The 25025-nt window shown below is 35.5% G+C and overlaps 4 protein-coding genes across 4 annotated transcripts; 2 read left to right on the plus strand and 2 right to left on the minus strand.

The window, feature by feature from the left end:
* Nucleotides 1–3107: 3107 nt before the first annotated feature.
* On the plus strand, nucleotides 3108–5619 carry LOC119636418 (probable serine/threonine-protein kinase DDB_G0267686). The gene is made up of 2 exons (XM_038031739.1): nucleotides 3108–3560; nucleotides 3624–5619. Exons 1-2 carry the CDS (start codon nucleotides 3398–3400, stop codon nucleotides 5009–5011), a joined length of 1551 nt encoding a protein of 516 aa, XP_037887667.1. The 5' UTR covers nucleotides 3108–3397; the 3' UTR covers nucleotides 5012–5619.
* Nucleotides 5620–6084: 465 nt separating this feature from the next.
* LOC119636685 lies at nucleotides 6085–10534 on the plus strand. The gene is made up of 8 exons (XM_038032224.1): nucleotides 6085–6273; nucleotides 6531–6619; nucleotides 6699–7903; nucleotides 7962–8096; nucleotides 8159–8293; nucleotides 8351–8415; nucleotides 8499–9288; nucleotides 9356–10534. Exons 2-8 carry the CDS (start codon nucleotides 6560–6562, stop codon nucleotides 9996–9998), a joined length of 3033 nt encoding a protein of 1010 aa, XP_037888152.1. The 5' UTR covers nucleotides 6085–6273; nucleotides 6531–6559; the 3' UTR covers nucleotides 9999–10534.
* A 6165-nt stretch (nucleotides 10535–16699) lies between these two features.
* Nucleotides 16700–21427, minus strand: LOC119636667 (phosphatidylinositol 3-kinase catalytic subunit type 3). The gene is made up of 8 exons (XM_038032198.1): nucleotides 21018–21427; nucleotides 20343–20958; nucleotides 20178–20273; nucleotides 19032–19117; nucleotides 18085–18983; nucleotides 17756–18029; nucleotides 17340–17701; nucleotides 16700–17280 (listed from the first exon to the last, which is right to left on the minus strand). The coding sequence occupies exons 1-8, from the start codon at nucleotides 21155–21157 to the stop codon at nucleotides 16835–16837; spliced, it is 2919 nt and encodes a 972-aa protein (XP_037888126.1). The 5' UTR covers nucleotides 21158–21427; the 3' UTR covers nucleotides 16700–16834.
* Nucleotides 21428–22823: 1396 nt separating this feature from the next.
* LOC119636576 (mediator of RNA polymerase II transcription subunit 30) lies at nucleotides 22824–24921 on the minus strand. The gene is made up of 5 exons (XM_038031982.1): nucleotides 24762–24921; nucleotides 24468–24675; nucleotides 24059–24292; nucleotides 23121–23646; nucleotides 22824–23050 (listed from the first exon to the last, which is right to left on the minus strand). The coding sequence occupies exons 2-5, from the start codon at nucleotides 24591–24593 to the stop codon at nucleotides 22824–22826; spliced, it is 1113 nt and encodes a 370-aa protein (XP_037887910.1). The 5' UTR covers nucleotides 24594–24675; nucleotides 24762–24921.
* Nucleotides 24922–25025: the final 104 nt, after the last annotated feature.

A 25025-nucleotide genomic window follows, 5' to 3' on the forward strand; every position in this document is an offset into this window, starting at 1 on the left:
GAATTGATATTCTGTTCTGAAGCTGATTGTAGAATGTTCAAAGGGTTAATCGTTCCAAATGCAATACTTTTAGCCAAGGAAAAGTTGAGGCAGTCGCAGAGAATGTGCTTTATAGTAAGAGTTTGTCCACAACTGCAGATTGGGGAAAAAGACTTCTTTAGGATCCATTGGTGAGTTGCAATTGTATGACCAAGGTGAATTCTCAAGAATGTTTGGATCTTGGTTTTCTCAATAGAGGTGGAGTTAATTGAGGGTTAATGCAAGAGTAGTGTTGATGATGGTATTGTAAATTTCCTTCTGCAATTTTCTCTTTAACTTTTCTTCCAATGTATCTTTGAAGATCCAACTTTTCCATGACATCATCCATAATTAGAGGAGCAGAAGCAGCATACTTTGCCGCTCGATCAGCCTGCTCATTTCCCAGTAAACCGATGTGACTTGGTACCCATAACATTTTAATTTTTCCGTCGGGTGTAGTAATTATATTCCTGAATTTGTTGATGGTGCTCCATCTCGAAGTCGAAGGATTCCGAACAGCTTGTAATACAGACAAACTGTCGGTTACATTGACGGTTTTGAGTTTGTTTTTATGGGCAAGGTTGGCAGCGTGAAGGATAGCTCTGGCTTCGGTTATGAAAGTTGAAGTACTTTCGTGAAATATGTGGATGAGAAGAACCCGTCCTGTAGCATCTACCACCGCACCAGCAGGAGGCAGCCCAGGAGATTTTGAGCCGTCTGTGTACAAAAGATTCCAACCAGTACTGTCCAATACTTGGGTTTTTTCAGCTATTAGATTCCTGAAGACGTAATTTGGAGTATCTTCTTTCTTGTGCATAGACAGTGAGATGTCAAAAGAGCAGTCTTTCAAAATCCAGGGAGGTTTAACATCAAAAGAGCGGGAAATTTTTAAGGGAATGTTCAATTCCTTTGCGATGCACAAACAATGATCAATTGCAGATGGTGACTTTGGAATTTTCTTCGCAATAATAATCTTTCTTACGTCATCACCGAGAATGGATTTGTTTGAATTAAGAAGCTTAGGGACTAGTTTAGCTTTTAACTCAAACAGTCTATTTTCTAAAGTTGGGAGACCAGTTTCAATTATAATATTATTTATGGGCGCCGTCCAAAAAGCATAACAACTTGCTCTGAAGGCTTGGTGATAGACTGGTTTAAGGATGTTGATATTAGATTTGCAGCTATTGCCATAAATTATCAAAGCATAGTCAATCTTGCTTAACACAAGCATTTTCGTAAGATAAGCAACAGTGTTAATATGCGCATGGCTTCTCCAAGCAACGTACTGTATGAAATTTACCCTTGTTAAAAGGGAGTTTTTTAACCGAAGACAGTGTGCTTTCCAACGATAATTTCTGGAAAACGTGAGCCCGAGAACAAGGAGCGTCTGCACATTTAGTACTGGTAAGTCGTTAATATGCATCAGTAGGTTTCATGCATCGCACATTTGTTTTCGACAAATGTGCATTTTTTTGATTTTTGTGTAGAAATTTTAGCTCCTGACGAGTTTGCCCATGTGGAGATCTCACATGCAATAGATTCGAGGATGTTGATTGCTTTCGTGTTGTCTTTTTCTTTTGTAAAAATGTATACATCGTCCGCGTAGAAACAATGTTCCACTCTTGGTACACGGCAAGGAATTTTGCTAATTTCGTTGAAAGCGATCTGGAAAAGCGTGACAGAGAGAGGAGATCCTTGCGGAATGCCATTCTTTAGCGGAAAGGAATCAGAAAGATGATTGTTGATTCTAACTTTGAACCGCCGATGCGACATGAATGATTTGATGTAGTTGAAGAATTTGGGTCCGACATTCCATGATTTCAAGAGTCTTAAGATGACATGAAGACCAACTCTGTCAAATGCTTTTTCGAAATCAATTGAGAGAATTGTTACGTGATTTCGTTCGGAAATTGCTTTGCTTGTGAAATAATCAATATGTAACAGAGCGTCGATGCACCCTCTACCCCGCTTGAAACCAACTTGTTGCTTTGTTGTCAGGTTCTTGGACTCAAGAAACCAAGATAATCTAGATGCCATAATCTTCTCTAATACTTTAGAGAGGCAAGATAAAAGAGAAATTGGGCGATAATCTGATGCGATGGAGACATTTTTAATAAATGACAGAACCAATTAAACAGGTACAGGTATAGAACCTATTCTGACATTGCAATATCAACCATCTCATATTTTTCACATCAGTGCTAAACATATCAATTTTTCAAATATAATGACACCAGTAATGGTTGATTTATAGTTTTTTAGCGCTATTGATAAATTTAACTTACCGGAGTGTACCTTTTTATAATTTCGTTAAGAAATATAAATTACATAATACATTTTATTTACTTTCAATGCACTAACAAAACTTTTAACCACTCTCTGACGAATACTTTTTAAATGAATATAACGCGCATCCAAAATATAAACTATAGAATTGCGTCATTGCCATAACGGAATAATATTGTCCAGCAGAAAAGAATATGAACAATTTCTCTCAGTTAATGAATAAACAGTTTGCACATATAAAAGAAAACGTGAAAACATGAAAATAAATTTAACTGTAATTAGAATTTAGAAAAAGAAACTAACTAAAATAATGTTGTTCAGAGCTCATTTTAGTTCCAAAAAGTACTGCCAAACAGAATAAAATAAAATAAAATTGTTTGATTTCATTTACAGCAAGAAAACTGCAAGCATAGGCACCGGCCAACCTAATGTAATCTTTTTGAATTTTTTTTGCTTGGTATTTCAGGCGCGAGAAGCAAGCTCATGTTTTTCTCGACTCAAAATGAATATAGCCATTGTTCTTGAGACACGACATTGTCAACTAACACATGTGAACATGTAACAAATTTGATTTTTCTATGCTCAAAATGTGGCATTATCCTGAATTGTCAATGCGGATGGATTTCGAATACAAACCGAACAGAAGTGCAAGAAAGGACTTGAAGTTATTCAAACAATACAATTCCGAAAATAGATTTTTGTATTTGTTGAAATAAAGCACATTGCAGTACATAATTAATGCGAAGAATTGCAGCGAAGTGCAACGCTATGGCAGCGCTGCTATATATTAATCGAATTTGTTTTGGTTTCGTTGTTTTTGAGAAAATTCTTACAGAAATTAATTGAATTAATGTGAATCACATTAAATTCATTTTAAATTACCTTAAGTAACAGAAAGGAAGTAACAAAAAGGCACAAATTATTAACCAATAAAAAGATGTGTGCATAGCAAGCTATATACGAAGCTGTTGAGTTGCGGCAGAAGAGGCCCGTCCGCATTGTTAATTAATTTAATTAAGTGAGGTGTTGAAGTGAATTATTCTTCTTGTTTGTTGCGTTGCTCGCAACAGTGTTTCAATTGTGGAAATCAAATATGATGGATGAACAGTTAATTGATGAGGTCGCTCATCATGCGGTAATCTACAATCGTCAAAAATATTATTTGAATGGCGGTAATGGTGGTAATGGTGGTGGTAACAAGTACGAAACAAAAGACGAAGCTTGGCAAGTAATTGCCATGAAATTGCGTAGCGATGGTAAATATTAAAAAAAATTAATTATTTTATAATTAAATATATTTATACGTTTGTTACTTTTAGTGGAGACCTGTAAGAAGCGATGGAAGTATTTAAGAGAGCGATATGTGTCACAACGTAAGCAAGGCGATCCTCCGGTATATGAGCATCTATCGCGACCGTATTTAGAAAAAATGAAATTCCTAGATCAACACATACAGCCGCGTAAATCTTATCGTAATGTACCCAACTTTCTGACCTCTCCGCATTCAGCCAACAGTTCAAATTTTAATGACTACAATATGGATTCAAAATCGAACAGCTCGATGAAAAATTTAAACCATTTTGGCGGCCACAGTCACCATTATCATCAGCAATCAGATCAACAGCACGCCATGAATGCCTTGAGCTCTGCAGCAGTGGCGGCCTCGGCATTGGAAAATGATAATCGTGTAAAGATAGAAGCTGATCAAGTGTTTCGAGATTTTGCCGCTGCTGTCGCGTCGCAACAATTACAACAAATCTCACAATCACAAATGCAACAGCAAGCGGCTGCAGTGGCAGCAGCCATGGCTGACTCTTCACCAAATTATACGGAACATTTTAGAGACACAACTAATAACGCTTTGAGTGGGATTTCTAATCCGCAAACCAATTTAGTTGGAAACGGAGGACTGCCGTCCTCTTCGTCTTCTATTAAGTCACCCTTATCTTCTCCTATCCCAGGTGGTAACCATAACGGCACAACTAATCCAGGTCATTCCAGTACACCTCAACAAACGGTCGCGCATTCTTCCAGTTCTGCACATTCTGCCAATGCAATAAATCAGCATGGCGTCAGCAATCATAACTTTAGTGAATCACAAAATGAAGATTTAGATTCATCCACCAGTAGCAACTATCACATGAAAAAACCTAGAGTTCAACTAAATAATAGTACGAATAGTATGAATGCTTCGTCCCAGCACAACAACAACAATAACACTAACGGACAGTTAAGTAATAGCCACAATAGTATGAGTGTCAGCTCACATTTTGTCGACGACACTGACGATTCTGATGATAGTAGCGGTATGCTACAACCTCAGGCTGTGCTAAATGAAAGCGCAGAAAATCCTTTCAGTTCCATCAGTGCTTCAACGTCGACGGTTGCTTTGCAACAACGGCAAAACAACAATAACAACAACGTCAACAGTCAACTCTCAAACCAAGCTTCTAATATGTTCCCTTCGAATGCCGATTTTCTTTTACACCTATACCAACAACTGCCACAACAACAACAGCAACAGAATAATGTACAACAAAATCATCAGTTCAGTAAATTCCAAGTGCCACAAACTCCACCTCCACCTCAGCGTAGTTCTGAACATTTGCTGGGCGAATTAGTGACTACGGAGCTGTTAAAAATGTCCAAGGAGCGACGAAAAAATGTCCAAAAGCGCATATTGGAAATATTATTCTTTGATGACTAAGACGACGTTGGCACGTTATGAAAGTTGAAGAAGATTAAAATATCCCGCACACCGTACCATTGCATCTTCGAATAGTTTCTACAAAAACAGCAAGAGGAACTTTTTGTCGCATCTTTATGTAAATCTTCAAAAGGTATTTTTGCTATTTAAAGAATTAAGAAGACTGAAGAATAATATAGAAATAACACTCGTGAGCGGGAATTCGAAATCTGCAACATTACGGGTAAATCGCTTTTACTTTCATCTTACGGCATACATATTCATCCAGGTTCGTTCAGAGATGGCAGCTTAATTTGTGGTCAATAAAAGTATTTCATCATCATCACCTAATTTATGTTTAGTTAACTTTAAGCGAACAATAATAACCGGGGAGTTTTGGGGGTAATATTATCGTAGGTAAAAATAGTTTTAGTTGGACAGCATTTTGTATTTTTTTTTAAGTATTCATTCCACCTTATAAAAGCAAAAACATTAGATTTCTATTTTTTTTCTTTCTATATACTTAAAGCTACTTGAAAATCCCACCTATTTATTTAAGGCAAAACCGAAAAGGAAGAAAATATTACTTTTTACGTTTTTCTCTTACTCTAGTCGTTTTTTAAACATTTTAATCCGTTAAATAAGAAATTACAAAACTATCAGTTAACTTGGTTTTTCTCTTTAAAAACAAATGTGAACGAAGAATTTTGTTTAGAAATCCATAGCGTTAAGCCTATATTATAAATAAAATACTTTTCTGGAAATAAAATGAAATTGTCCAACTCCTTAATTTACGAAAACTGAAACATATCTTTTGGCCAAAATCCAAAAAATAATGTCACCGCTTTAACGTGGTCAAAATTCAAATAGAGAACAATTCCAAATAAGAGCCAACATTTGCAAAATTCTTCAAGTAGTTCTTAAGTTCTTATTACATTATGAATGCATTTGCTATAAAGAAGAGGAAGCATTGTTTACGTTGTTACTAAATTTTTCACCTCTGTTAGTCACGAACTCTCAGCTGTGTGCATAAGAATATTTTATTGAATCGGTGATATATTTTAAAAATTAATTATTTAACATTTTAATTACAAAACATTTTACTTCAAGTAAACTGTCTCGATAGATTAATGTTTATTCATACATTTCAATCGTAGTCAGCGCTGTAAGTCAGAAGTGTTTACGTCAACGTTGACAGCAAAGCTATCGGACTGCGCGCCTATTTTTTTCTTTGATCGACTACACGAAAAAGTGGAAAAGTCTGCAGATTCTGTGGTTAAAAGGTAAGGAGATAAGCAAGTATTTCGCGATTCCTTTTGTGAATGGTTTTATTTTATCTTCCAGTTTAATAGCGATAATGAAGAGATATAGAATTCGATTTATCTATCTATAAAGATGTAGGCATATATATAAATATGAATATGTGTACAAATATATTGTATATATGTATATATATATTTTAGCGTGTCCGATTTTCTTTGATCATTTATTAAGGATTTTCAGTGTGTGTTTCATTGTGGTTCCTACTTTGTTTTTTTAGGCCGAGATATTATTTAAAATATTGATGTTATGGCTACACATATTCACAGAGTTAACAATAGTTACGAATCCGAGCCTTCATCCGGTGAAGTAAGTGATAAGTTATAATACATAAAAAATCATATAATCATATAATTATCAATAAAAATCGCTACGTTTATCTCTACAGCCTTCTTCTCATGAACAATCCGAATACTATCCAAATTTGGATGATGAAAATATAAACTTGCCATACTTATTAAGGCCACCTTCGTATGATAATGAAGTTACGGTTGTTACGACTTCATCTCCTTCCAATTTCATCACTAACAATCAAAGCAACACTAACAATATGGAAGCATCCAAGCTACCACTAAGTAAAGAGTGCGAGTTACGCTTTGGTATACCGGCGGGGGAAGAGTTTTCGTTTGAGGGTTTCGATGGGCGTTCTTTTGGGCAAATTAAACATTTGGTAAAAATACGACAACAGCCAGAAAACTGCGCTGATTCTGACAAGTTTTCTTCAGGAAAATATGTATTTCCCAAGTTTTACGATACTTTAATAGGAGAAAACAGTTGCAATGCTATGGATTTGCCAGTAGTTTCAACTGAACATGTAGTATTGCAAAAATTGAACAGTGGAAATCATTCTCAATTGTCATTTAATGGTAAAATCAGTCAACTGCCAAATAGCCTAACAGCAAGTGAGAAAGGTAGTTCTCATCACTGCGATCAGAGATCGTACCCACTTGCACCGGCTTCTTCCGAGTTAAGTAACTATCAGCCATTTAAACAATTTTCGCGATCGTTCATTTTGAAAAAATATAGCAATGAAAAGTCACCTGATTTATTCGGTGATGATGATGATGACGACGATGATGAGAACGGTAATGGCGGCGTGGACAATCAAGTGGAAATGGAAAAAGATAATCAATATTCTGCAAGAGAAGGAATAGAGAAGTCAAATCCAACATTCGGCGCTGCCTATGATACTTTAGAGAATTGTTCTTTTAATTGCCCAACAGAATCAAGTTTTGTTAACGACGAACAGACCGGGGATGTGAGTTTCGTTGACAATGAAATCAACGGCAAACGCTTTAAGGTACTTTTTCGTGAGAACTGCAGGCGTGAAAAGGAATTTCTTAAAAGGATACGTAAATGTTTGGCTGGAGTTTTACCTCCGCCTTCTATTACTATACCTCAGCTGGATATGTTTGAAGCGATATTAACACAGAAAGATGAAATTTTGAACTTTTTTTGCAATTCCACTGCCCATGAGTACACCAGCACAGAGGATAACAAGTGTGAAAGTTTATTGAAACCTACACATACTCTGGAAGACACAAAGAATATGCCTTGGAAAGATGTTTTGGCAGTAAGGCAACACGGTCTGAGGTAGAATATTTGATATTCTGAAGCAATTCTTAAAAAATTATGTTATTCTCTTATTTAGCTATAACCTAAACGAAGCCTCCGAAAGTAACGAGTACTTAAATTTGTCTATTGTGGAACGTTTCATCGGAGCAGAAACGGCTTCTTCTTATGAAAATGTCCTTTCAAACATTAAAAGACATAATGCCCGCATAAAGTAAGTTCGTATCTCTAAATCGAAGGAAAATAATGCAATTTTTATTTTTTTACCTTCCGTAGGCAACTTTGTCAATCGCCTGGAAGTCGTTTAAGTCATTTGGCCAGACGTAGGGCAGTGTTTTCTTCTGCTAACTTAGCCAACGCTTCCCAAAGATCCCAGACTTTAATTGGTCCGCAAATTTTAGTTGATAAGACGTAAGTTTGTTTTAAAAAATTGTCCTACTTTTGCTAAAATATAAAACCTCTTCACAGCAAAGGGAAAAATCGGCGTAAAGAAAATACACCTAAACGTAAAACACCCGGCAGTAAAAAGAAAAGTATGTCGTATTGAAAATTGAAATAGAAAATTGAAAATTTTAATAGTCCTGTTATAACTGTCCAATTTTTGGTATTTCTATAGATCGCAAAACCCCGACTTCCTCAGCACGTAAGCGTCTTTTCCGTAATGATATTAAACCTGGACCATCAAGAGAGACCTCGAAACGTGCTTTATTTCAAAGCCCAGCCAAACAATCAAAACCATCGGTATCGAGATTTCCCACCATTAAACCGGAATTGGCTAATCGGGTAGAAAAATCGAAACGAGCTTTACTATTTTCTCCCAATAGAGACATGAGAGAAACTGCGTCGTATTTTTCCCCGAATTCGGCTAAGTTAGACGCTCTGCTTAAGCGTAAACGAGATCCATACGAAGAAGCCAAGGACAACGACAACAGCGTTGAGCTAGCTGTACACAGTAGCAAACTGTTTAAAGCTAACGACGCTTCGGCTTTAACACCGCGTTCTTTGAAAATCAAGAGCCAAAGCTTCTGCATTGGTACAAACAACTTGGCGAAAAAACAACATGTTCCAACCGGTTCTAACATCTTAGCCGCAGGGAGTCTTTCGTCCACAGGTAGCAATCTTCAGCTTTTTACTCCCGGTTCTACGGAATCTGCCGCATTGATCGCGAACAGTAGAATGCAAAGGGCTTACTCGGATATGACAGCCCCCGCAGTGAATGGATTAACTGATAATCAAAAGAAAAAGTTGTTATGGGCTGTATCTCAAGCATTGCAGGAGAAAAGAAAAATTGGCATGAAGCATGAAAACTTTAAAGAATATGCAGCAATTCTGGCCAAAGTAGTCAGACGAATATTTCAAGAATATTATAGAAACACTAGCACGAGTACCAACGAAACGATGTTGAGGTAAATGATGAAAATGTTTCTACATTAGATTTCCATCAATTTTTAAATAAAAATTGCCTTTCAATAGGTTAGCTAAGCGATATGTGTATCAAGTTACAGCGGGAGCTTCAGTAGACGAAATTTATCTCCAGGCTAAACAACATATTGAGGAATCTAAACGTTCCATGCGTCTCTCAGGCTATATTGGCCCAGAGGAATTTGAAAAACTTCAACTTCATTCAAAATCATGTAAATCGCAGCCGTCTTCAACACTAGCCAGCAGCAATAGCACACAGAATATTTCTGCTCGAAACAATAGCATAGACAACGTAAACGAGTTGAGTCAAAGTTCTTTTAAGGCATTGATCACAAAGCAAACTAGTTTCCTTGATCAACTTTCCCACAGCAGTGGTGACATGCAACAATTGCAGAGCTCAAGTGGGGCAGGTAAACTGCCTATTGCATCTAACGGCTCGCAACAGAATAGTTCATCAAAAAGTAATCTTAACGGGGTCGTCTTACGGGAAAATGTAGATTGCGATTTGAAAAGATCTGCTCAGAAAAATTTTACTGGTAAAGACCAACGCAATAAAAGTCCGTACGCCTGCAGAGAGATTGGCGGAGGGGGTCAATCTTCTGCTGTTAAAGCCCAAACTCATTTGCATTTGGTTAGTGAATTAAACCTTAGTAACTGTGCTAAAGCCAGACGTCAAATAACGTTTGATAGTTAATTTCTTTAAAAATTATCTCTAAATATTACTTAGTAATAAATTATGTACGAAGTTTTAGACTGCCTTAAGCCCTCTCTCTATCTCTCTCTCTCTCTTTCCGGCTGCCTGTGGTTGTTAAGGTGCCTTTAAAGGACTTTATAGATTAGACAACAGAATTTCGTGGAATCATCCATCACGTATTTTTACTAAGGCATGTGAAAGTTGTCGGTAGACGATATGTGGTGATGTTCCAAAACAGAACGACTGACAATGCAATATTCATAAGAGGGAAAACTTAATATTGAAAGTTTTGCAAAACTTTAATAAAATAAAAAAAAAAACAAAGAACTACTTGAATGTCTTGTGTCTTTAAAAGCAATCCTTTAATCAAAATTTTATAATTCTGCGAAAAATGTTCATGAAAGTATTTAGCATTTTTATACATAATTTTGTTCAACTGATTTATATATAAATGCTAACAACGCAAAAATCTACCTTGCACGTGTACGTGGACTTACAAAGAACTTAGATAAGTGGAACAATACGCTTTTCTATGTCGTATGAATCGTTATTAATAATTTTGAATAACCTAATGTCATATTCATCTAAGGACAAGTAAGAACATTGCAGTGGGACACGGCTCACCACTAAATATCTTACACCATTTCTCTCAATGCAATTATTCATTACACGACCTTTAGAAAATGAGGTGTTGTATGGGGCGAAGGTGAAGTGGTCGAAAAATTAATCCGATCCAGACAATTTTCAACAGCCTTGGGCATGTCGGTCTACGAAATTTCAGAGAAGCTTGCTGTAATAAAAGGTGGATCTATCTCAAGTCCTTCTGGGTGGTGCATACATCCGCGCGTAGTATAGGATATAACAAGTCACTACATACAACAGCTGTGATGCGAGTTTTCTACCATGTGTTTTATTGGCTAGCAGTGAGACGAAGGTTGTTAATGTGGCTTTAAGTCGAAGATTCAAAGTTAACTTTTAAAGACTATGTCAAATTAACAATAAGGCGGACACATAATGTATTAAGGGAACTTTGTCTTCCCTTCATCATATATTTTACACCAAAACAGTTTACAAAATGTGTCGTCGTTCAGCTTACATTATACAGCGCACGGTCATCTTGACTACCACATGTATAAACATGAAATCGGACTTTCACCATAGATCAAGCATGATCTGGTATTTGCTTTTGAAATCTGGCGAAGCGGTTAATAGCAAACGTTTAGTGTTCAAAAAACGAACGAAATTTCAAAAAAGTCAATGCAAGCTCAGTGTTTTCCATGACATCCGTGTGCATCCATCCATCTATACCGGGACATCGCTGTGCCACATTTTGGAGGAGTTTAACTTGATTTGATCAAAAGTATTCCACGCTGTCAAGGCTGTTTTTGTTATCCCTATAAAAATATGAGATTTTATTCCATAGGAAATTTGGATTTCGATAAAGCTCCAGATAGCCGCACTTTCATGTGTTTAGCAATTTTTAAGTTGTTTTTATGAAATTTTGATACCCTCACGTGTATCATCACTAGGCCCACTTCCTCAACCACCTTCCACATAACGCTCCATTTTGAAAAATCAGTTATACTTGCATGAATACCTGTAGGGTGCACAATATAGTGGTTGTACTTTTGTTTCTAAGTTTAGAAATTTCATTATCTCATTTGTTCGCCAACAACAAAAAAAGACCATTATTATATAATTTGTTATGGGAAAAGTTTGCTTTATTTATTTCCATAATTAGACGTTATAATCGTTACTTCGTTACTTACTATTCGTTGCTTTATAAAAAGTTCTTTATTTTTTGTCAATATTATTAATAACACAAGCTCATCAAAAGATGAATAAGAATGATATACTCGGCTGGGGCCAAATCTCAGTTCCCCACTTATATGTAGAAGCTCGAGGCACTTAAGGTTATAATCCTTAAGAAATCGGTTTTTTCTAAACGTGTCAAGATTCTACGTATTAACGGTTAACGTCGAGAGCCGGGCTATCTCAAGTCCTACTGGATGTTGCATACATCTCCAAGAAGTTAATATAAAATTATACCACAAATGCTGTAAGAAAATTGTATATGGCTGCGACTGAATCTTTTATATCCACCATCTTGATCCTAAAGAAAAACGACAAAAAGAGAATCTTTTCTAAAGACACTGCACAGACGGACAGAAATGGCTAATCGGTTCAGAATCAGAACATGTACACATTATAGGGTCTATGAAGCTTCCTTTTGGGTGTCCGCATCCTTCAGTTGATGGGTATAATAATCTAAAAGCATAGATCCATTTTATTAACACAATAACAAAGAAGGAAACAAAAAGCAAATTTTGAGAGATGAAGAAAATAAATAAATAACTCATAAACTATGGGTAGCATGAATATCATATCTAATATTTTCATTTTGTTTTTATTATTTTATGCATGTATACATGAAATATATTTAAAAATATTTTTAATACATTTTTCTAAAATAATTAATTTATATAAATAAATTTTATGATAAAATAAAGTTAAGAAAGAATGCAATAAAGTACAAGCTAGCATTACAAAGTAAGAGTGTGCGAGTTAGATCTAAATCTGACTCCGATCTCGAACGTATATCTTTTAACAGGATTTTTCATCCATCAAAAGTGGTCAACACTAGATTGCAAAGGAGCATTTACAAAGCTTAGAATTCCGGAATTAAAGGCGTGTTTTTTTTAGACTAACAAAATGAAAAAAAATTTTGTTTTGAAAAAATCGAAAAATTTATCGAATCAGGTTTTCTCTTCTGTAATTTGTTGAGTCGATTTTCGTCGTAACCGACCGGACGTTGGATTACAAATTCTGGCCGACACAATAAATCGCCAGACTCTTTTACACAAATGGCGACGACAACACGTAGCGGACTGTTGCAATAAAGTACTGTTTCATTGGCTGTAACAACAGAATGCCAAAGTTGTCGCCGAGCGAATTAAAACATTTTGTGCTTTGGTTCTGGTACGCAAAATGCAAATTTCCCATCTCGTAAAATGATGGAAGACCCATTGGACGACTTGATTTAAGGCATTTCGGATGACAGAAATGTAAATTGAACAAGAACATGAACAAGAAAAGGTATCCGATCGAGTACCCGATTTAATTGTCTCTTTGAAGCTATCGCTGAAGTTGCGATTCGTATTGCGATCGTTGCAATACGAATTCAAGTCGATAGTTATTTCTAATATGAGCTTCACAATCTTGTCTAAAGGCTTTAACATAATTATTATTGTGAAAATTTTAAATTTTTACACAATGGCTGTTTAAATGATTTGCAGATAGGGAGAACGAGTAGCTAATTCTGTTCTCGATATGAATTTGAGAAATAAAAAATCTAACACACACACTGCCGGAGAGTACACAAATAAATTATCATTTTCCTAAGAAGGTTATCGCGAAAGAAGTCCAAAATTTCTTTTAAAAAACTTCAGAAATATTATTTGGTGATTGTACGATTACAAACGGGACTAATGTGGTCCTTTGGATGCTTGGACAATACTTCCATTTAGCATGCGGATCGGTTCGAGCGTTTTTCAGTTTGCAGTACAGCGGGCATTAAGAGAGTTCTTCCAGATTGTGACATGTTGAAAAATTTGCTTTTGTTTTTCACATCGGCTGCGCGTGGTAAGGGAACAATGTGCTTCGAAAGCGAATTTACAAGGGCTATGGCTCCTACGAAATGGCCGATAGGTAAATCCCGTAGATCGTGCACGTTCCTTGTGCGATCCGTGCCAAACGGGGGCGACAGACGTTGTAAACTTCGAAATGTTCAAGCAGATGATTCCGAGCAGAGGCAACTTTAAAGTTGGAAAGCTTATGGTAGACATTGGCAATTTTATGTGGGGAACAAATAATTTTACTGCCGATTGATTGAATATGGTTGAACAAGATGTCATGTCTTAGTGTTTTCTCAGGTCATCTTTCTATTTGTGATAGATATAATATCTTTCGGCGGAGTGGATAATAGCAAAACAGCATCGATATGCTCGCACGTAATCCGTGTACAGCTAATATAAAGAAAAAGAAGCCTTCGAATGACAGTTCGCATTTAATGTGAGAAAATCTGATATACGACTTCGATAACTTTTTTTTGGTTTAAACGACAAAATACTCGTCGCACAGATTCGACAACTTCCTCAATTTTATTATATCCGCTTGTTCGATTCAATCAGGAAGCAACGATCGTTACCTTCAATTTACTTTAAATTCCTTTCGTTTTGTATATGAATAGCCTACTCATTTGTGAAACCTTTCCTGAGCTTAAAGGTTTGTTTAATGGTTTTTTGTTAAAAAAGGTTTTCCCTTATCTATGTACTATTTCCTTATACATTAGGACAACCTTTCACTACTGTCACCTATTGCCTGCAATGCAAACATAAAAGCAAATCAAGTATTTATGCTTCATTTTCTTAACAAAAAGCACTGAATAGAGTGCATTTTGATTTAGATAATTCAGCGATAAAAAAATAATATCTACAAGAAATCTCTTAGCAGCAGTTGCAGCAACCGATTCGCATAATAAATGGAAGCATTATCCAAACAACCAAAGGACCATACAGATATTGTTCGTAATCGTGCAATCGCCTGATAATATTCCCTGAAGACTTGCAAAGAAAATGATGGACCTCGTCTTTCTTAAGACAATGATAACGTATTTATCTAACTACTGGCAGAATGTGTATTCTCGCTTTTTCACACCGTCCCAACTTTCAATATTAGACATTAATTAAGTCCATATGGTCCATAAGTCCATAAATTGCTATGTATACCAGCAGAAATATTAAAAATTATAAATTTTTATAATAAAATTTACCTTAAAACCTTTAGAAGGTCAGTTTAGAAACATCTAACGAATTAAATCCGTATTGCAAGTCACACTTCAGCGGTAGTATACAATCGAATCCATCAATGATCTTCTCCTTTAAACACTAACATAAAACTTATAGATTATTTTTTTAAATATAAACATTAGATAAAATTTAGAAAAAAAAGGAAACAGATTCTTTTCCAGCGTTACATCAAAAGTTCGACAAACACTTGGTCTGGGCACGATGAAAGATCTTGAAAACCAAAGAAAGATCTTTAATAAAGACTAGCGGATGCAATAAACACCAAAATGATTGGCAAATAACTGAACTGAATAGTTGCTTTTGTATTCTTTGCATGGCACTGTCGCAGAACTTCAAAAAGCCATGGCAGCCATTGTATTCGACTGTCTTGGCTCTTGTTGTAAGCTGACTCGTTCGTGTTTTTTAAGATACTTTAGTTCAATCATCAGTAGGAGGATTATCTTGGTTCTGGATTTAAACTCAATTACTTGCCTTCTCTTTAGGATACTTAGTAGCAGCTCACAAATGAAAGTTTGCGTAGGCGTATTATTGCAAACGCATTAGAGAATATAGCTGGATGTCCAGGTCAAGTTTTTTTTTTTTTCTTTTCGAGTTGGATTAGGTTAAGTTCATTTTTATTATGACGCCATTAAGTATATGTTTTTGTTTTTGGTTGGTATCGAGCATTATCATTTGAGATTTTATCCACGCATTGGCTTCATAATCGTTTTTATTCATTTAGAACAACATCCTAATAAAATTATTTTTAAATTTCAAAACTAAATATAAAACATTAAAAACCCTTGTCCTTACCATCTTTCTCTACGTATCGCCAGATGTGATGTTCTCTTTCCTCTTTCCCCGCTTTAACTACAATTTCTCTATTGAAATTTTATTTGAAATTTTTTTTCACAAGTACAAAATTTGACTTTTTCAAAGAATATTTTTCATATTGACTGCCATTATGATAAAATTGTCCTGTAATCTTTCATCTAAATGTAAACGGCTTTTAAGAGGAACTGAACTAATTTTGTTCTTCTTCTTCTTTATTTCATGATAGAGATTTAAAGCTTGATGTAGTGTTGCCATATTTCAACGGCATATCTATTCACGATAAATGGTTTTTTTTTTTCTACATGTAAAAAAGAAAACCATCTAACGGTTTTCAAATAAAGAAAGCTTGAAGTGAAAACGTGCAAGTGTATCTTAAAAAAGTATTGAAGAAAGAAGTAGAAAATGTTGTGGAAAAGCTACATACCAATAAACAATTGTAAAAAATAAATTATTATAACATTACTATAAATATTGTTATAAACGCCGCCCACCAACCTTGTAAAGCTCATCAAAAAACCTGAAGAATCATTTCGCAGACAGTTGAAGCTCTGTACGTTTATCAGAAGAGTGATTCAGCTGCAGATTCCAGTTTAAACGATTTGATTATTAACTTATTTATATGTTTCATTAAAAGAGAAAGTTAAAGGAATTCTGCAGGATTTGTTTGTATTCCTGCAGACAAATAGTGATTTGATATTAAATCGGAATATAAAGGTGTGTTATGTGTAGAAAGTATAAGAGAGAATTTATTAATTGATTTCTTGAGGCACATTGCGAAAGTGATGAATTCATTTGGCGACAGTTGAAATTCAAGCCCACCTAACTTATGGATCCCTTGCTTTTGTCTCTAAACGGTTCGAATACCTTAGAAAGTCAGGTGAGAAAAAATTTTACAAAAAATGTTGTTTCAGTTATCACAAATTGTTCGAAAATATTATTGCTATCGTTATAATTTATTTATAGCAAACAATTGAATTTTAGGGCACTAACAACTAAACCCATCGACTCAATGGTTTATTACTTTTAAACTTTTTTAAGTCAAAGAGTACTTCGTTGATATTATCACATCAGTGCCCATTGGCAGACTCGAGATAAGCATTAAGGCCAAATTCGGAGCCACTTAAGAGGAGTATAGGCGCTATATAACTCGGAGCTTTACTTGCGCCAGTATTGAGCAAGTTTATGAATTTGTTCGACCAAAGCTGGCATTACAGCAGTAATAGAAACATCCAGTAAGCATTGCAAATGTTGCACAGCCTCCTCGTCGGTTAAGCCCAATTGTAAATTTTCTTCCACTTTTTTCACAGCTTTATCGGGCTCCAAAGCTATGTCTGGCACCGAAGCGTCAACCATTAGAGAAAATAAATTCAGCATGACATTCGCATGTCTGCGCAGATGGAGATAAGCTGTATAACATTGTTTACGAAATTCATGATGATGTTCCGAACTGACACCACCCATTGCTTCCACCATTTCTTTGCTTAATTTCATAGGCGCCGGCATGGGTTTTGGATCTCGGCCCAATATATAGCCGAAATCAATATGAAATAATTTACCGCTTGTTGTCAATAGGAGATTGTCCAAATGACGATCGCCCACTCCTACAATTAATATAAAATATTTAAACTCACTTTATCTGCTAAGAATGATCAACACTTGCCCAAGAGATATGTGATTACACAATAACCAGCGCAACTTTTTATATAGGTATCCATGACTTCTGGTGAAATCCCATATGGACCGTTATCACAGGGATTATATTTTCTAAAGAAATTATGTATGCTTCCCTCTCGTGCCAAAACATCAGCTACTGTACATGAGTCAATATACTGCAAGAAGCCATGTTTAGAACTAGTAGCTAATACTTTGTAAGGGGTTAACTTGAGATCAAGATTTTCTCGTCTTAATAGTTTATCCATTAAAGTAATCATTTGCAGGATCAATTGATCCTGACGTAAATCATCACCATGCTTAAATATTGCCACATATTCGTGGGATGCAACAGTAGTTACAAAAGTTAATCTAAAGATATTTAAATATTTATTATTTTCATAATATAACGAGATCGAAACTTACTTGGCTGGCATTAGAGCGCTTTTGAAGAGGGATGTTTTCGACGGAACAACCTTTGTTATGTGTACGTCGGGATCTAGCGGAAACGGGATAGGATCAAAATTCGTGAAATTGATTTTAAAAGTATCCGTTTCCATAAGTAATTTTTGGAATTTTTCCGTTTTTTTATTACGATTTCCGGGCTCTTTAGCTACCAACTTAACTAAACGGACCAGCTCATCGATAAAACGCTGCTGTTTTCTAAGATTACCACATATGCCACGTAATTCACAGCTTCCTGAGAAACAATAAAATATTAAATTCATCTTTTTGATGAAGTTTTGTTTACTTACCGCCTTCTAAAGTCCTTAGAAATGTTCTTAAGACCATGTCATACATTTCATGAACACTTTCATCCTGTTTGCGTATAGACTCTTGATCTTCCACTTCAATGGACAAATACCAATATAGATAATTAGCTAAAGTAGGATTTTTACATGCCCGATGTATAAGGAATGTGCAAAGATTTGGAGGACCAACCGTAGCCATTGCCGAGTTTCTGCATGGTATATTGTCACTCATAAGTGTATTGGAAACGTCCGAAGTTAATGAACCGATAGAAGCTACGCTATTGTTCTCATTCTCATCAGAAGAATTCACTGATATATTTAATGGAATCGCCGTGGATCGTTCCACTTGCACTCCTCCAGTACTGGACAAACCACTAGTTAGATGTGTGCGTTGCGTAGTTGTCATCATCGACGAAGTACTCCCGCTACCCTTACCACCTAACTCTGAACACAACGAACTCTGATCAAATAAAGTGGAATTGTCGTCCAGCGAACGCACTACGTCCCGATCAGGATAAAATCTCTTATATGATTCTTGGATTTCTGCAAAGTTCTCGTATTTCAAAGCCTGCACAAGTTGCAGTAAATATAATAATAAATCTTCGTCGGGTGCTTGAGCTAAACGGCCAATAGCGTATTTACGCACTTCAGGATCTTTAAAGCCGGGACTTAAAAGCTCCAAAGCATCTTCAACATCCATAGGAGCCCATTTCGAAAGTAAAGAGAGTGCTTGCTGTACCTCAGCTACGGTTTCCCAATTAATACACTTCAAAAATTTCGTTAAAGCCTTCTTATGACTTGATAAATAAAAGCGAAATTTCCACAAAAGATCCTGTTCTTCAGTATTCAAAACATAAGTGGGTGGATATCGATAGACAATCGTATGCAACTGATCACGTATGCTACGAAGAAAAAATTATTTCATTTATTTTCAAAATAAACAAAATTACCTGGCTGTAGGCTTAGCATCACGATCCGAAATCCGCGAACGCTCCGAACGCGCCAGAGAGTGGTGTTTACGCTCCACTAAGTTTTCCTAAACGATTAAAAGTTAACAGAGAGTTTATTTAGCTTCACAGCAAATTTTGATCAGAATTCATGCAATTGTGGTTAATATCTGTTTGTAGGCGCTATTAGTGTGCTTAACATCGGTTAGTAGAAGCTATTTTGATTATAATTCATGCAAGTGTGGTTAATATCGGTTACTAGAATCAATTAGTGTGGTTACTATCTGTTGTATGGTGTTTACGCCCCCTTTCCTAAACGAAGAAACGTTAACATAAAGTTTATTTAGCTGAACCTGTAACATCATAGAGCTAGAATAACAGATAGATAGTATAGAAAATAATTCGTGATAGGTGTAATGGAAGTGAGAAATAATTTCAGATAGTATAGAAAATAATCCGCGGTAGTTGTAATGGAAGTGAGAAATAGTTTCAGATAGTATAGAAGATAAACCCACATAATTTGTTAAAGTAGGTTGCTCTGCGATTCTTTTGCAGGCAGCCCACTGCAAAAATGTTTGTATAACTATAAGATTAACATAACAATGGCTAATGCACTCTTCTACGATTCTTGTTATTATTATTTTTATTAATATTTTTTTTTTTTGTACCTATTACTTAATGGCGACATATTTACAATATTTACGATAGTAACGACGCGCTCCTCACACAAGCGCATATTGTATAAGGTGTACATAATAGCACGTCTATGACGACTCACTTCCTTTTCCAATATCTGATCTGAATCAGCACTAGAAAATGCGACACTTTTAAAATTTAATTAGGCAAATATTTAATTTTAATTTTTAACTTGGCCACCATCTGCTTTGGAAACCTAAACGACCAAGCTGAAAATTTTCGGATTTTAGTCAGAAGAAAGCTATCGTTTATGTAAATTTCTATTACTTCCAATTCTTTTAAAAAAATTTGTAAATAAAGTAGTTGTCATGGCTTAGGGGCATTCAAGCCGAAGTTAGTTAATAATTTTCTAGTGTCTCTCCACTTGCACTACCAATCCTTGAAAGGCGCTAAATTTCGTCGTTATAACTTGCAAAAATCAAAAAAAGCAAAAGATTACCATGGTTTCTGTACCTGCAAGATTTCAGAGTCTGGTACTGTAACTAGTTTCGGCTTAGAAATAATTTTATAGTTTTCATCACCTTCCTGTTCGAAATAGACGATCGAATACTAAAAATTAAAATACAAGAAAAAAAGAAATGTCAAGTCGGTGTTTATATCAAGTGTTGATATACCTACGTTATAATAGTCATCAACTGTTGGAAACTCAATCATTAAAAACATATAATCAGACATACGTTTCTCGCGCTCATTAATTAATTCGATTTCGCGGAATGTCAGACGATCCAACCAATCAACTTTTTGTATTTGACCATTGCGATGCTTTTTTGCTAATTTGCTTAATCGTTGCATTTGAGATTTAGACGAATCTTTGCCTTTGCCAGGAGTTTTTGAAGGGCAATTGCCGTCCCCTTCAACGCCTATCCACACGCGCAAATCGTACATACCCTGGCGGAACATACCATCCTTTCCGAATAATGAGATTGAAGTGCCACCAATAACTGTTTGCTGCCCAGCGCACACACAATCCAATATAGTTAACACTAAAACACATGTACGTGGTAGATCGGAAAACTGTAAGGGTAGAGATACCCATTCATTCCAACTCCAACGTTTTGTAAAAGCCTTATATGACGTTGTCACTGGCAAACAATAAGGCCGCCCTTTATTATAGATTTGTAATCGCACCTGGAACGAAGGACACTCTTCAGAGTATAAGCCTGAAAATCTTAAAATGGGATCCTCTAGAAGTTTTTCATAGTCTGGTTGGCGTTTTTTCCCTTCCAAAGTCCCTCTATATGCAAACAATGCACAATAAACACAACATTACTTGAATCATAACAATACGCTTACATTTTAATTTGCACCAATTCATGCAATGAAGAACTGTATATATAACGGAAATGATCAGCGATGAAGGTATCATTTCCATCATTTCCCGAAGCGGTCGTCAATGGTTTGTAATTTTTTTCCGCACTCCTCTGTGTATTCATTATTTAAGTCTCCTAAATATTCTTGTCTTTAATTCATTTAATCCGTCAATATGTTTTGTAACTCCTTTAAACGTTTGTTTACATTCGCCTGCAAATTTTACACATTTTTTTTCTTCGCTTTGAAGGGGTAGCTCGAATCTGCTTATTAGAAACGGTTACTTGCGGAGCTGATATAATTGTTGTGATTATAAGCAGGAAAGTCGGAAACGTAGGCCAACTTACAACAAATTCAAATTTTCTTTATTAATTTTCAAGTAACTTCTGCTTCTGCTGCCGTTGTTTTCATTTTTTTTTCATTAAGAGCTAATTACGAAAACAGCTGCTTACTTTATAGCTGACATAGATGATTTAAAATAGTAGCTGACTGAGCAGTCTGATAATAAATCCTAGCAACTCCGCATAAATATCACCAAAGTCTGCAAATTCAAAAAGCCAAAAGAAAAAAAATTTATAATATTAAATAGCATTTTTTAATTGGTATTGCACATGTTTATTTAATTTTTCTACTTAATAATTGTAATATTATATATTTTTAATTATTATTACCTACTTCTCTTAAATAATTTAAACTAATCCAATGATTCAATTCAAATAAGTGCAGCAAAAGTTAAAATATCAGAAAGGTGCACTGATAGAAGGAAAACATACAATTATTCTTTGCTAAACCTATTCAATAGCTTTTTTCAATATCTATTCTTATTAACGTCTAGTTGCGTTTAATGTACACATTTTAAAAGCTATTCCTACGCAACCAAAGCAATCAATTTTTATATTTTCAAAATGCTCCCTTTTTATTAGTAAAGGGGAGAGAAAACAAAGGGCTTGCAAGACCGTGATAAACCAAATGCAGGATGGGGTTATATGCAACGCATCCTCGCATACTTCGCTTTAACTCCTGTGCTTTATGATGAGGACTATTGAGCCGCCCTTACCATTTTCATAGCATCGGATTGATTCAGGCTCATTGGCTTATCACACACTATATCTAGTGCCTTCACAGAAATTTCAGCGTGTAAAAACGGTTGACATACTACAAACACCAAATTCACGTCTTTTGTTTGACCAAAACCTAAACCTGTGCCGTCATTGACCAATTCTATAGCCTGAACTTGAACGTAATCAGTAAGGAAAAGTTCTACCCCAGACAGTGAAGGTATCTATTTTAAGCCAATGGCATCAAATTATTTCGTTACTTCTTTTTTCTACCAAAAGAAATCGTTTTCCATTTTTGCCAACTTGCCAGTCATGAACACACAACTTTCCTTCATTGGTTAAGAAGCCAATGTGTAAAATCGATTGCAATTAACTCGGACAACCCAACACTCTCCAAACAATAGGTTACAAATTAGTAGCAAAAGTTGTTTCCTGGATTGGAGAAATGCAGGCCGCCTCAGATAGTTGAACTGAAAGTAAAGACCTCCAAACAGAGGCAGGCTCCAAACAGTGTTTGGACTTATTCAAGACCAAAGCATCGCTGGAAGAAGTGTATAGACTTACAAGATGGCTGCCTGGAAAAATAAATTTAAATTAAGCACTTAATGTTTGCATTGCTTCCTTTGAAATGGCTGCAAATATAATTACTTTATATAATTTTTTGTTGTGCCTAATAGCTTGTTAACTGCAACTAAAATAAACTATCTAAAGTAGTGTTATAAAAATCTATTGTTTAAGATTTTCTCATGCTTAGCATTGTATTTATTTCCCACACGATAATTCTTGTACGATCAATAATTTCACGTAACTGACGATTTTTTAATTTCACGGTATCAATTAGTTCCTGATTTTCCTGTAAAGCCTTTCGATATTCTTCGCACTGAGTTGCTTCTAGGCCTAGGCGGTGTTCTGGCTCATCTTTGAATGGTATCAAACTCTCTACTGTCGTATATTCCATGCCTTTAATAGAATTAAGTACAACTTAATTATCATCAAGTTAATAAAAAAATAATTGAACTCTTACTCTTACCTTGGGGATAACCATCATTACAACGTTCATATATTAGGCGCATCCGTTTAAACAGCAATCTTATAGTGCGAAAGTGCTCTTGAACCTTTTTAACGGTACTGTTATCGCGGTTGGCTGTTGGCTGTATGACCTTAAGAGCAGTGAAAATTTCTTGAAAGCGTGAAGTAATATCCTGCACAGTTTCCTGCCCTACTCTTGATAGCGCAACAATATTTATTTCCTTGTGAGGCTGCTGAGAAATAGACATTATGTTATTGGCAGGTTGTTGACTTCCTTGACTGCCACTTCCTTGTGGCATTTGTTGTTGTGTTTGTGCTTGTTGAGCTTGTTGTTGCATCTGACTTTGCTGTTGTTGTTGCTGCTGTTGTTGTTGCTGCTGTTGCGTCTGCTGCTGAGCCATCATAATCATATTCGCAGCAGCGCCCGAAGAATTTTGAATTTGTTGTGATTGCTGCATATTGACATTCTGATGCATTTGGACTTGTTGCAATTGTTGTTGTTGCTGCTGCTGCTGTTGTAGCATCACCTAGAAGATATGATAAGTTAACAAATGTTTAGGTTTTCATCTTCTTCCAACAGCTTATATATATTCTTTGAGATTGCCTTGCTTAAATAAGTCATCTATTTTGAAAATGGAAATATTTTCAGAATTTTCTTCCAAAGATTTTTTTTATTTTAATCGTTTTGGGTGAAAGTTCACCCGCTGCGGCAGCTAAACAAACTGATATGAATTAATTAGAACAACATATGGGCGCTTGCCGAACGATGTGTAACGGTCATAATAATATTAACGTGAACTTAATCTCGAATAACAGAAGTTAAATTTATTAAGGTCGAGTAATTCGCGGTCTCTCTCCTAAACGACTTTACCGAATTTGGAACGATAAGTGCGAAGCTAATCGGCTAAGTCAAAATTTTTAAAAAATAATTATTTTTACCTGTGGGCTTAAACCCGGTTGATTTACCATACCCATTTGTGGTCCCATTTGTTGTTGCTGCTGTTGCATTTGAATTTGTTGCTGTTGCATTAATTGCTGCTGAACATGCGAAGGAGATTGCATACCGACGGGGTTCATTACTCCAGGACCTATTCCCTGCTGCTGTTGTTGCATCATACCTCCTTGATTGTAGCCCATGGAGCCCATGGACATCATGCCACCAGGCCCTCCGTGCTATGAATTATTTTTATAATAAATAATTGGTGGAAGTTGTATTGAAACCAAAATTAGTTATATTTTTTTATAATAAATAATTGGTCGAAATAAAATTGTATTATATAACAATAAGAATGAAATAAATTTTCGTTACATAATCACATTCTCACGTAGGAACTATTTTGGAGCATACCTGTCCTCCCATTTGTAATTGATTCATCATTTGCTGCTGCTGCTGTTGTTGTTGTTGCTGAGCATTAAACTGTCCTCGATGACCACTAATGGCATTATTGTACCCGCCAGGATATTGACCAGACATTTTTTTTTGTCTTGAAAAAATATTTGCCAGCAACACCAATCTAATATTTTTTTTTTGGTATGTTGAATGGAGATGCACCAATCTAATAAAAGAAATATGTCTTTGAAACGATTTGAAAAAAGCACACCAAACATCCAATCAAATTGTATTACAATTTTTTTAACTCACGCTTTATAATATATTGCGTAACTATGGCTTTCAGTTTAGATTAAGTTAGTTAGTTTTAGTTAGATTAAGAGATCAGAAAAAATTTTTTTCCTAACTTCATATATTTAGCGATTGCGTTCGTAAAAAAAAGTACAATTTCAAATTACGATAGTAAACATTACTGCCAAACCAGCTGCGCTCAAAATTAGTGTTGGAAAACGATTAATTCCAAAAAACCCTATTTTTGTTTTTTTTGATATGAAAATAATAACGTACGTATATCGT

The sequence above is a fragment of the Glossina fuscipes genome, unplaced genomic scaffold (genome assembly GCF_014805625.2).
Source record: "Glossina fuscipes isolate IAEA_lab_2018 unplaced genomic scaffold, Yale_Gfus_2 28, whole genome shotgun sequence".
Lineage (NCBI taxonomy): Eukaryota > Metazoa > Arthropoda > Insecta > Diptera > Glossinidae > Glossina > Glossina fuscipes.

Coding starts and splice junctions, on each gene's coding strand:
- LOC119636576 (XM_038031982.1), bottom strand. CDS start 24,593: ATGTCTGGTCAATATCCTGGCGGGTACAATAATGCCATTAGTGGTCAT. Junction 24,293..24,467: donor AATTACAAATGGGAGGACAG/GTATGCTCCAAA, acceptor AATAATTCATAG/CACGGAGGGCCTGGTGGCAT. Junction 23,647..24,058: donor AACCGGGTTTAAGCCCACAG/GTAAAAATAATT, acceptor CATATCTTCTAG/GTGATGCTACAACAGCAGCA.
- LOC119636418 (XM_038031739.1), top strand. CDS start 3,398: ATGATGGATGAACAGTTAATTGATGAGGTCGCTCATCATGCGGTAATC. Junction 3,561..3,623: donor CATGAAATTGCGTAGCGATG/GTAAATATTAAA, acceptor TGTTACTTTTAG/TGGAGACCTGTAAGAAGCGA.
- LOC119636667 (XM_038032198.1), bottom strand. CDS start 21,157: ATGAATACACAGAGGAGTGCGGAAAAAAATTACAAACCATTGACGACC. Junction 19,118..20,177: donor CAGACTCTGAAATCTTGCAG/GTACAGAAACCA, acceptor TTAATCGTTTAG/GAAAACTTAGTGGAGCGTAA. Junction 18,984..19,031: donor GATGCTAAGCCTACAGCCAG/GTAATTTTGTTT, acceptor TTTTCTTCGTAG/CATACGTGATCAGTTGCATA.
- LOC119636685 (XM_038032224.1), top strand. CDS start 6,560: ATGGCTACACATATTCACAGAGTTAACAATAGTTACGAATCCGAGCCT. Junction 6,620..6,698: donor CCGAGCCTTCATCCGGTGAA/GTAAGTGATAAG, acceptor TTATCTCTACAG/CCTTCTTCTCATGAACAATC. Junction 8,416..8,498: donor ACCCGGCAGTAAAAAGAAAA/GTATGTCGTATT, acceptor GTATTTCTATAG/ATCGCAAAACCCCGACTTCC.